The sequence below is a fragment of the Geotrypetes seraphini genome, chromosome 3 (genome assembly GCF_902459505.1).
Source record: "Geotrypetes seraphini chromosome 3, aGeoSer1.1, whole genome shotgun sequence".
NCBI classification, from domain to species: Eukaryota; Metazoa; Chordata; class Amphibia; order Gymnophiona; family Dermophiidae; genus Geotrypetes; species Geotrypetes seraphini.
The window spans coordinates 23403351-23415525 of NC_047086.1; the positions used below are offsets into that span (position 1 = coordinate 23403351).

Below are 12175 nucleotides of genomic sequence, written 5' to 3' on the forward strand. Positions count from 1 at the left end.
GGTCAGAGCAATGGCAGCCTCTGTAGCCTTCCTCAGATCGACACCGATTGAGGAGATTTGTAAGGCTGCCACTTGGTCCTCGGTTCATACATTCACCTCTCATTATTGTCTGGATACTTTCTCCAGACGGAATGGACAGTTTGGCCAAACTGTGTTACAAAATTTGTTCTCCTAAGTTGCCAACTCTCCCTCCATCCCATTGAGGTTAGCTTGGAGGTCACCCACTAGTGAGAATACCTGCCTGCTTGTCCTGGGATAAAGCAATGTTACTTACCGTAACAGTTGTTATCCAGGGACAGCAGGCAGCTATTCTCACGTCCCACCCACCTCCCCTGGGTTGGCTTCTCTGCTAGCTACCTGAACTGAGGAGACACGCCCGGAGCATCGGGCGGGAAGGCACTGGCGTATGCGCGGTGCGGGCATCTCGAAACTTCTGAGTTTCTTCAAGCAAGACATGCTTGCAAGATGTCCGTACCGGGGCTCTGTCGGATGACATCACCCACTAGTGAGAATAGCTGCCTGCTGTCCCTGGATAACAACTGTTACGGTAAGTAACATTGCTTTATAGTTAGATACTGTATCATATTATTTCTATTACTAGGTTTTGATTTGCCATTGTATCTGTATTTATATTTGGTCATTTCCTTATTGCTATGCTGTTAACACAAGCCTTATGTTAAACAATACCTGTTTACACTGCTTTCAGTGATTCTTTTCATAAAGGCTGTTAAATCTCAAAAATAAAAGCAAACTTTATGAATAGGTGCTGATAAATGTTCAATTGCTTTTGTTTTCTTCAAAGGGCCTCATTTGTTGTTTGAAGATGAAATTCTTGCATTGCAACCACAAGTGGATAAACTTAGTACTCTGGGAGTGAACAAAATTATTGCTCTGGGGCACTCGGGGTTTGAAACTGACAAACAGATTGCACAGAAAGTAAAAGGAGTGGATGTTGTAATTGGAGGACATACAAATACATTTCTTTATACAGGTATGGCTGTTCTTCCCCACATTACCACTAATTATGGTTTGTATTTAGTTGGTAGTCAACTGATTACATAATGTAAAACATTTGAATCCATTCATAGTACTTGTTCCTTGGATCTTTCTACTGAGATGCAAAATGGATATAAGTTTTATAGAATCGCGCTTGGCACCAATTTCTGCATCAAACCTTTGCTTGCTGAAACCTGGAAGAAATGCCTTCACGGCCTCAGCATACCTAACTTTGGTATTCTGTAACTACATGTGCAGCTTTTTGGAATTCCCCTGACATATCAGTGGTCATGCCCCCTTTTGAGTTATGCCAGATTTAAGTGCTTTTTAACTTCAATAATTGGTTGTTAGCATCCAATTATTAATACTTTACTCAAATTGCATTTGCATCTTGAGTTCCCAAATCTGGGTGCCATATATAGAGGTTAATTCAGGGGTTAGTGTCCCACCCACCAATCCTATGCTCTTTTTTATATGGCTTGTTTATATGACAGATCTTCCTACTGATATGCCTAGTTAGGTTGCACTTCACCCACTATCCAAGCTCTAAAACCTAAATCTTATTCTTAGTTCTCTTCATTCCTTGTAGTTAGCCCATTTTAACATAATTTCTCCTCCCCCCCTCCACAGATATTCCCATGCCCACATGTTTTGTTTGAGTTCCTCTAGCCCAGCGGTCTCAAACACACAGCCTGCGGGCCGCATGTGGCTCTCCAAGTTTTATTTGCGGCCCGTGGTCTGGACTGGATCATTCTCTTCCTTTTGGAGCAGCAGCGTGTCTGACCGGTTTGTTCTGTTCAAAGCCGCGGGTTGACGGCTCCTTGCACTATCCACTCCTGCATCGGAAGCCTCTCTGACATCACAACATCAGAGAGGCTTCAGACGCAGGTGCAGATCTCGCAAGGAGCCGCCACCCGCGTCTTTGAACGGAACGAGCCGGCCAGACACGCTGCTGCTCCAGTGGCGTACCAAGGGGCGGGCCACCCTCCACTGTTCTCCCTAGAGTGCGGCTTGTCTAGAGCAGTGGTGCCCAACCTGCTTCCCTTCCCTTCTCACCGCTGCCATCGGGGAACAGGCCGGCACCATGCTCTTTGATCTCCCTGCTTCTCTCGCCGCCCGACCTCAATTCTGACATCGAGAGGACGTTCTGGCTAGCCAATCGCTGCCTGGCTGCCCGGAACGTCCTTTCCTACGTTAGAATTGACGTCGGGCGGCGAGAGTTGGTCGGCCCCTTGGATAAGAGAAGCGTGGAGATCTCGGCCTGTTCCCGATGGCAGCAGCAGCAGCAGCCTATTCCCCAGCGGCGGTAGCATGGGGGAGGGCAGGAAGGAAGGAAGAAAGAAAGAAGGGGGGGGGGACAGGGAGCCAGAAACAAAGCAAAAAATGGGACACGGAATCAGAGAAAGACAGACATAGAGAAAAAAAGAAAAAGTTGGGGGAGGGAATGAGGTCTGGAGGAGAGGAAGCATACAGGAGGCTGAAAGGGAAGAAATATTGGATGCACAGTCAGAAGAACAAAGTGCAACCAGAGACTGATGAAATTACCAAACAAAGGTAGGAAAATGATTTTATTTTCAATTTAATAATTGAAATGTGCCAGTTTTGAGAAAGAAAAGATATTAAACTTTAAATGAGTGCTGCAGAAAAAATAGAGTACTTAGAGGGCCGCAGAAAGAATAGTTAATGTCTTATTAAAGAAATGACAATTTTGCATAAGGTAAAACTGTTAAAGGAAAGTTTTATAAACTATAAAGAGTTTAACCTCATGCAAAATTGTCATTTCTTTAATAAGACATTAACTATTTTTTTCTGCGGCCCTCCAAGTACCTACAAATCCAAAATGTGGCCCCGCAAAGGGTTTGAGTTTGAGACCACTGCTCTAGTCCCAGTGTTCAAAAGCTTTATCCAAGGACAAGCAGGCAGCATGTTCTGACAGATTTTTATAGATATGTGATACTATCCATGGAGAAATGGAGGAGTGACCCTGATCGGTTTTCAGAGAGTTGTGTTCATGAGGAGCTAGCTAAAATAAAAGTGATGGGGCAGGATGGTGTACATCCAAGGGTGCTGAAGAAACTTTGGGAAGTTCTGGTGGCTCTACTAATTGACCTTTTCAATGAGTCTCTAGAGTTGGGAGTGGTACCGGAGGACTGGAGAAGGGCAGATGTGGTTCCTCTCCACAAAAGTGGAAGTAGGAACAAGTAGGGAATTACAGGCTGGTAAGTCTGACTTTTGTGGTAACCAAATTAATGGAAAAGCTTTTAAAACAGAGAATGGTGAAGTTTCTGGAATCCTGTGGATTACAGGTCCGGAGGCAACATGGATTCACTAGAGGTAGGTCTTGTCAGACAAATCTGATCATTTTCTTTAATTGGGTGACCAGAGAATTGGATAGAGAGAGTTCGCTAGATGTCATTTTCTTTAATTGGGTGACCAGAGAATTGGATAGAGAGTTCGCTAGATGTGGTATATTTCAATTTTAGCAAAGCCTTTGATAGTGTTCCACACAGACGTCTAATAAATAAACTGAGTGCCCTCAGGATGGATTCCAAACTAACGGGCTAGGCCTAAAACTGGGCGACTGGAAGGCAACAGATGGTAGAGATTAATGGAGATTGCTCTGAGGAAATGGATGTTACCAGTGGTGTTCTCAAGGTTTTGTTCTTGGGCCTGTTCTTTTTAACATGTTTATAAACGATATTGCTGTAGGGCTGTTGGGTAAGATTTGCCTCTTTGCGGATGATACCAAAATCTGCAATAGAGTAGACAACCAGGATGGTGCGAATAACATGAAGAAAGACCTGGCGAAGCTTGAAGTATGGTCTGAAATTTGACAGCTAAAATTTAATGCTAAGAAATGCAAGACAATGCACTTCCATACAAGTTTCTTTTTGGGATAGGCCTGCTGAGGTGCTGAGGTGACCTTAGAAGCCCTTTGGGACCTGGTAGCAAATTTTGGGAAGACAATTAGCCCCAATTTCCAACAAATTGAAAATAAACTGATTCACCATTCAGAAGAGCTAGAAAAATTTAAAAATGGAAATGACTTCTTCAAAAAATATACTTCAAAAGACTCAGCAAGACATGGCTTCAGTAAAACAACTTCAAGAAACTATAATTAAAGATAATTTAAATCTTAGAAGAAAAGTAGAGACATTAGAGAACCATGCGCGCATTAATAACTTGAGATTGATAAATTTTTCAAGAGTAATCCTTGTTTCACCTAGAGACATGCTTAGGAGATATTTAACAGAAATTTTGGAAGTTCCGGAGGGAAATCTTCCACCATTCTCTCAAGTGTATTATCTCCCTAGCAAAATTTCGCATCAACAGCAACCTGAATCTACTCAAGGACAAGCATTAAATATTACTGAAATTTTGGAGAAATCAGACACGGAGGTGGCAATACCAGTAACATTAGTTGTTACATTGACTCTATCTATTGATAAATCATGGTTATTGAGACTATTTTTTAAGAATAAACAGAAGGAATTTCTTGGTTGTAAAATTCAAATGTTCCCTGATGTTTCAAGGGAAATGCAAAAACATAGGCGTGATTTCCTTCTTTTAAAACCAGGGGTCATCTCACTAGGAGCTACATTTTACTTAAGACACCCTTGTAAGTGCCTTGTTCGGTATCACTCAACTAAATATGTATTTTTTGAACCTCAACAATTGACTAATTTTGTGGCTATGTCCCATCTGGATAAGGATAAAATTCAATCTTGAGCTTTAAAAAGGAAAATAGTAACTTCGTTCCTGATGTATAGAACAGCATTACTTTGATGTATTGATTATATCTCTTATTTCTTGCCAATATAATTCTTGGATCTGAAGAGGACTTGAACTAATTTCACCATAATAATTCTTCTTGTAATTTTACTTAACTTTTGTTAAGTAAGGATTGTTTAATGTTTAATTATTGTTTAATGATTAATATGCTTTGGTTAAATTTGCTTTCTGTACAAGTTATATACTTGAAAATATATTGAAATCAATAAAAATACTTAAATATATAAAAATAAATGCAAGACCATGCATTTGGGCTGTAAAAACTTGAGGGAACGATACAGTTTAGGGGTTGAAGAACTTAAGTGCATGACAGAGCAGGACTTGGATGTGATTGCATGTAATGATCTTAAGGTGGCCAAATAGATTGAAAAGGTGACGGTGAAAGCTAGGTTGCATAGGGAGAGGTATGGCCAGTAGGAAAAAGGAGGTATTGATGCCCCTGTATAAGACTTTGGTGAGACCTCATTTAGAATATTATGTACAATTCTGGAGGCCGTACATTCAAAAATGGGGAGATGACATTTTTTAGATATATTAGTGATAGAAAGAAGTGCAAAAGTGTCATTGTGAGACTGTAAGGTGAAGGGGAGAAATATGTAGAAGCTGAGAAAGAAAAGGCTGAATTGCTTAACAAATTTTTCTGTTCTGTGTGCAAAGCTGAAGTGCCGTGAGCGGGACCATAGAAGACAAACATGAATAGAAATGGAGGAGTGGTAGACCCTGATCGATTTTCAGAGGGTTGTGTTCATGAGGAGCTAGCTAAAATAAAAGATATAAAAAAGATGGAGTTGGTCCAGAGGAAGGCTACTAAAATGGTGTGTGGCCTTTATCGTAAGGCGTATGGGGATAGACTTAAAGATCTCAATCTGTATACTTTGGAGGAAAGGCGGGATAGGGGAGATATGATAGAGAAGTTTAAATGTGCATAAGTCGAATGTCTTTCATTTGAAAGGAATCCCTGGAATGAGAGGGAATAGGATGAAGTTGAGAGGTGATAGGTTCAGGAGTAATCTAAGGAAATACCTTTTAACAGAAAGGGTGGTAGATGCATGGAACAGTATCCTGGTAGAAGTGGTGGAGACAGAGACAGTGTCTGATTTCAAGAAAGCCTGGGATAGGCACGTGGGATCTCTTAGAGAGAGGAAGAGATAATGGTTACTGCGGATGGGCAGATTGGATGGGCAATTTTACTTTTATCTGTCGTCATGTTTCTATGTTTCTAAGAAGCCTGGAAGAGAATTGGTTGGACTGCTAAACAACCAAGGGATATAAGGGGCTCTCATAAGAACATAAGAATAGCCTTTCTGGGTAAGACCAATGGTCATCAAGCCCAGTTGCCTGTTCTCACTGTGGCCAATCCAGGTCACTAATACCAGTCAGGGCTACCAAAAGCTTCTAGAAATAAGAATGCTGGTTAGTATCCATACCAGTTCTCTATCAGATGACATTGCCCTTCTCAAATTTATTAAAAAATTTTTATACCACTTAATCTGTGATAATGTCCTGTTGCTTTTTTTGAAATGATAAGGCTTTCTTTCCATAAAAAAGTCTGATTTGTTCATCAGGTTCTCCACCTTCCAGTGAAGTACCAGCTGGTGAATACCCATTCATGGTGCAATCAGATTTTGGAAATTTAGTTCCAGTCGTACAGGCTTATGCATTTGGCAAATACCTTGGTTATTTGAAAGTTACATTTGATGATGATGGAAATGTAATTCAGGCATCTGGAAATCCCATTCTTTTGAACGATACAGTTCCTGAAGGTAAGCAAAATAAAGATTAATTATTTTTGTATATCTCTGATTTAAAACACCTAGAGCAGGGGTGTCCAACCTTTTGGCTTCCCTGGGCCGCATTGGCCAAAAAAAATGTTTCTGGGGCCACACAAATGTGCAAACACTGCAGCAAGACAGAGGAGGGAGCTGGTAAGACGGTAAAAACCCGGGGTCAGCAGAGGAAAACACTACATCGCCCTCGACTGGGGCCGCACAAAATACTTCACAGGGCTCCTGACCTAGAGCATGTTAAATATGAGTTACATAGCTTCCTCTATAAACCTTGCAATAGAGAGAGACATAAAGAAGTATAAAATATAATATATAATTATCCCAGGACAAGCAGGCAGGTATTCTCACTAGTGGGTGATGTCATCCGACAGAGCCCCGATACGGACATCTTGCAAGCATGTCTTGCTTGAAGAAACTCAGAAGTTTCGAGATGCCCGCACCGCGCATGCGCCAGTGCCTTCCCGCCCGATGTACCGGGCGTGTCTCCTCAGTTCTTTTCTTTCCGCGGAGCTGAGAAGTTTCTCTTCATTCTGCGCTGACTGAATTTCAGTTTTTTGCCTTCTTTAACCCGCGTTTTTTGTTTCTTTGCATTTATTTCACTTTTAATTTATATTTTCTAAAAAAAAAAAAAAAAAAAAAGTTAAAATTATTTCTTCCGGCGGTTCGGCCGGGCCGGCCTCGTGGCTGCGGCCTAGCGCCTTCGACCTTGCAGCGTCGATTTTCCGGCCTATGTCCCGGCCAATCACCGGTTTTAAAAAGTGCAGCAAGTGCCAGCGTGCGATTTCGTTGACGGACCCGCATCGACGCTGCCTTCAGTGTCTTGGTCCAGAACACGTTCCGAAATCGTGCCGGCCTTGTTCCACGCTCACTGCGCGCTCGTTTAAACGGCGCTGCTTGCTTTGGGAGTCGATGTTCAAGATGGAGACTGCCAAGGACATGTCTGCTTCTACGTCTGTTGAGGTTTCGCCGGTCCGTTCAAAACCTGCATCGGCGACTCCTGCATCGAGCATCGTGAAGCCAGCATCGTTCGCACCGACTTCAGCATCGAGTTCAGCATCGGCGCCTGCCTCCGTCTCCTCGGTTCAGGTACCGCCTTCCACTGTCCCTCCCGTGGTCATCAAAGTGCCTAAAGCTAGTAAGCAGAAGCACTTGGCCACTAAGGAACGCGAAGACCGTGCAGGAGGACCCCCTTTCGGTGCGGATCCCTCCATATCGGCTTCGCTACGATCCCTGCTAGAAGCTCAGTTTGTCGAGCTTATGCAGACTATGGGACCCCGGCTTATTGCCACCATTCAGGGTGACATTCCAGCCCCGGTTCCAGGGGGCGGTCCGCCCCCTCCCCCTCCCCCTCGTCGTTCGATCTCCCTGCTCGACGAGGGGGATCGGCGGAGGGCGGCGGAATCCTCCAGGAGGGCTTCCCTTCCTGATATGCCGCCTTTGGAGCCCATCACACCTCCACGACAACAGGGTACTAGATCGGCCCCTGATAATCGGAGTCCTGGGCATACTGCATCGCAGGAGGAGTTCTTCCGCACTCCATACCAGACTTGGGTGGCGCTGCGTGAGTCCGCATCTCTGCCTCCTTTGCGATCCACTGCATCTGGTCCTATCCATTCTTTCGAGACTTCGAGGGATCGATCAATGCATAGAAGATCTCGTTCCCCGTCCCGTCATCGGGAGGGGCATCGATCTCGGCACTCTTCTCGACACTCCTCACGTCATTCGGAGGTGTCTCCGCAAAAGAAGATGCAGCGTTTGGGATACTCCTCGTCGGATTTGTCCCAGCCGGAGGGACCAGAGTATGAGGAACCATCTACCTCCTATTCTCCATGCCGCTCCCAGCTCTCCCTGGAACCGGAGGCTTCCACTTCTTCTAGTCCGTCTCGCCGGCCGGCCTTGGCGGACCAACTGTCTTTTTCATCCTTTCTTCGACAGATGGCGGATGACTTGGATGTGACTTTGGACACTGGGTCTCGATATTCTAAAGAGTATCTGGACACCATGCATTTGCCTCATCCTCCGGCGGAGACGCTTCGGCTTCCTCTGCATAAACTGCTGGACCAGACTTTCATGCGTTGTTTTGAGACACCGTATTCTATACCCGCAGTTCCCAGTAAGCTGGATGCTCGATACCGCATCGTTCACCACAAGGGGTTTGAGGGAGCTCAACTTTCTCATCAGTCCCTTCTAGTCGAGTCCTCTCTCAAGCGTTCTCATCCCTCCCAAGTCTACGCTTCCGTGCCTCCGGGCAGGGAGGGGAGAACGATGGATAAGTTTGGCAGACGTATCTATCAGAACTCGATGATGGCGACTCGAGTGCTCAATTACAACTTTTTCTTCTCTTCATATTTGGATTTCTTCTTGCCGGTACTTCGCAAGTTCATCCCTTTCATCGATGCTCAGGCTCGTTTCGAGTTTGAAGAGGTGGTGGCGACCCTGTCCCACTTACGACTGCAGCTGATGCAATCCTCCTACGATGCCTTCGAGTTCTCGGCACGTGCTGCGGCCTGTTCGGTCGCCATGCGTCGCCTGGCATGGCTTCGTACCATTGATATGGATCCGAACCTCCAAGACAGACTTGCAAATGTGCCTTGTGCAGGAGCGGATCTGTTCGATGAGTCTATCGAGACTGTTACTAAAAAGCTTTCGGACCATGAGAAGTCCTTTCAGTCTATTCTGCGACCTAAGCCGAAGCCTCAGCAGTCTCGTCCCTCTAGACCGCCTCTAATCTACCAGCGGCGTTATCAACCGAGGCAGACTCCTCCTGCGAGACAGCCTGCGAAGAGACAGCCTCCCCAGAAGACTCAGCAGAAGCCTCAGATGCCGGCTGCACCCAAGGCTACTCAGCCTTTTTGACTCTCTTCCAGGGAGCATAACCGACGTTCTGTCTTCCCCCGTTTTTCCCATAGGGGGTCGTCTCCATCATTTTTGTCATCGATGGGAGACAATCACCACAGACCTTTGGGTCCTTACCATCGTAAGAGAGGGATACTCTCTTCATTTCCAGCGGGTCCCCCCGGACCACCCTCCAAGAGAGTATCCTTCCAACTTAACGCTGACCGCTCTTCTCCTCCAGGAGGCTCAGGCTTTGCTTCGACTTCGGGCCGTCGAGCCGGTCCCGTTGGATCAGCAAAACCGAGGGTTTTACTCCCGGTACTTCCTGGTCCCGAAGAAGACGGGCGATCTGCGGCCCATTTTGGACCTTCGAGTCCTCAACAAGTTTTTGGTCAAGGAGCGGTTCCGTATGCTGACCCTTGCCTCTCTATATCCCCTCCTCGAGCAGAACGATTGGTTATGCTCTCTGGACCTCAAGGAGGCCTACACTCACATCCCGATTCATCCGGCCTCCCGCAAGTTCCTCAGATTTCGGGTGGGACATCTACATCTGCAGTATCGAGTGCTTCCATTCGGCCTTTCTTCGTCGCCCAGAGTCTTCACGAAGTGTCTGGTGGTGGTGGCCGCTGCACTCCGAAACATGGGTCTCCAGGTGTTTCCATACCTCGACGACTGGCTCATCAAGGCACCGTCGGCTCCAGAGGTCATTTCGGCGACCTTGACTACAATTTGTTTCCTGCAGAACTTGGGCTTCGAGATCAACTTTCCCAAGTCACATCTTCAGCCCACCCAGTCTCTCCCCTTTATTGGGGCGGTCCTGGATACCATTCAACTTCGAGCATTCCTTCCTCCTCAACGCATGGATGCTCTCCTTCTACTCTGCCAGTCGGTGTCTTCTCGCCAATCCATCTCAGCGAGACACATGATGGTCCTCTTGGGCCACATGGCATCTACAGTTCATGTGACGCCTTTTGCCAGACTTCATCTCAGAATTCCTCAATGGACCCTGGCATCTCAGTGGACTCAGGTGTCCGACCCGTTGTCCCGTCACATTGTAGTCACTCCTGCTCTACAGCAGTCTCTTCTCTGGTGGATGACCTCTTCGAATCTATCCAGAGGTTTGCTGTTTCACTCTCCTCCCCACCAGAAAGTTCTCACGACCGATTCATCGAACTATGCGTGGGGGGCTCATCTGGATGGTCTTCGCACTCAGGGGTTTTGGACCAGTGCGGAACGACTTCATCAGATCAATCTTCTGGAGCTCAGAGCCATCTTCAATGCTCTCCAAGCTTTTCAACATCTGCTTCACGACATGGTGGTCCTTATTCGCACCGACAATCAGGTCGCCATGTATTATGTCAACAAACAAGGGGGCACGGGCTCGGCCCCTCTTTGCCAGGAAGCTCTTCGAGTCTGGGATTGGGCGGTCCACCACAACACCTTCCTCAGAGCTGTCTACATTCAGGGGAAGGACAATGTCTTGGCAGACAAATTGAGTCGTCTTCTCCAGCCTCACGAATGGACGCTCCACTCCGACCCCCTTCATCAGATCTTTGCTCAGTGGGGAACGCCTCAGATAGACCTCTTTGCGGCTCCCCACAACTTCAAACTGCCTCAGTTTTGCTCCAGGATCTACACTCCTCATCGCCTCGAGGCAGACGCCTTTCTACTGGATTGGGGGAATCGCTTCCTTTATGCGTTTCCTCCATTTCCTCTCATTCAAAAGACTCTGGTCAAGTTGAGATCAGACCATGCCGCCATGATTCTGATTGCTCCTCGGTGGCCCAGACAACCTTGGTTCTCCCTTCTACTTCAACTCAGCAGCAGGGAGCCAGTACTTCTTCCAGTGTTTCCTTCACTACTCACTCAACATCAAGGTTCACTACTTCATCCCAACCTGCAGTCCCTCCACCTGACAGCTTGGTTCCTTTCAACATAGCTCCTCACCAGTTTTCTCAAGCAGTGAGGGAGATCTTGGAGGCTTCCAGGAAGCCTGCTACTCGACAATGCTATTCCCAAAAATGGACTAGATTCTCTTCCTGGTGTATTTCCAATGCCACGGAACCTCAGCGAGCTTCCCTTTCTTCTGTATTGGACTATCTTCTACACCTGTCTCAATCTGGTCTCAAATCTACCTCCATACGAGTCCACCTGAGTGCTATTGCGGCTTTCCATCAGCCTCTACAAGGGAAACCTTTGTCTGCTCATCCTGTGGTTTCCAGATTTATGAAAGGGCTTTTCCATGTCAACCCTCCTATCAAACCTCCTCCTGTGGTTTGGGATCTCAATGTTGTCCTGTCTCATCTCATGAAGCCTCCGTTTGAACCTCTCAACAAGGCTCCACTGAAGTATCTCACCTGGAAGGTGGTTTTTCTGGTGGCCCTCACGTCTGCTCACCGGGTCAGTGAGCTTCAGGCCCTAGTGGCGGATCCACTGTTCACTGTATTCCATCATGACAAGGTGGTTCTTCGTACTCATCCAAAATTCTTGCCTAAAGTGGTCTCTGAATTTCACATCAACCAATCCATCGTGCTTCCAGTGTTCTTCCCAAAGCCTCATTCTCATCCTGCGGAATCTGCTTTGCACACTCTGGACTGTAAACGTGCTTTAGCTTTCTACTTGGATCGCACAAAGCCACACAGAACTGCTCCTTAACTTTTCGTCTCCTTTGATCCAAACAAGTTGGGACGACCTGTATCGAAGCGCACCCTCTCTAACTGGATGGCGGCTTGTATCTCTTCCTGCTATGCCCAGACTGGATTATC

At 46.3% G+C, this 12175-nt stretch overlaps 1 protein-coding gene across 3 annotated transcripts in view; it reads left to right on the top strand.

The window, feature by feature from the left end:
• NT5E (5'-nucleotidase ecto) overlaps positions 1-12175 on the top strand; it is a 153067-nt gene that overhangs the window by 45364 nt on the left and 95528 nt on the right. For all 3 annotated transcript variants that reach the window (XM_033937784.1, XM_033937783.1, XM_033937785.1), the window contains exons 3-4: positions 803-991; positions 6354-6551. In XM_033937784.1, coding sequence (XP_033793675.1) covers positions 803-991; positions 6354-6551 — 387 coding nt within the window. The remainder of the gene's footprint in view (positions 1-802; positions 992-6353; positions 6552-12175) is intronic.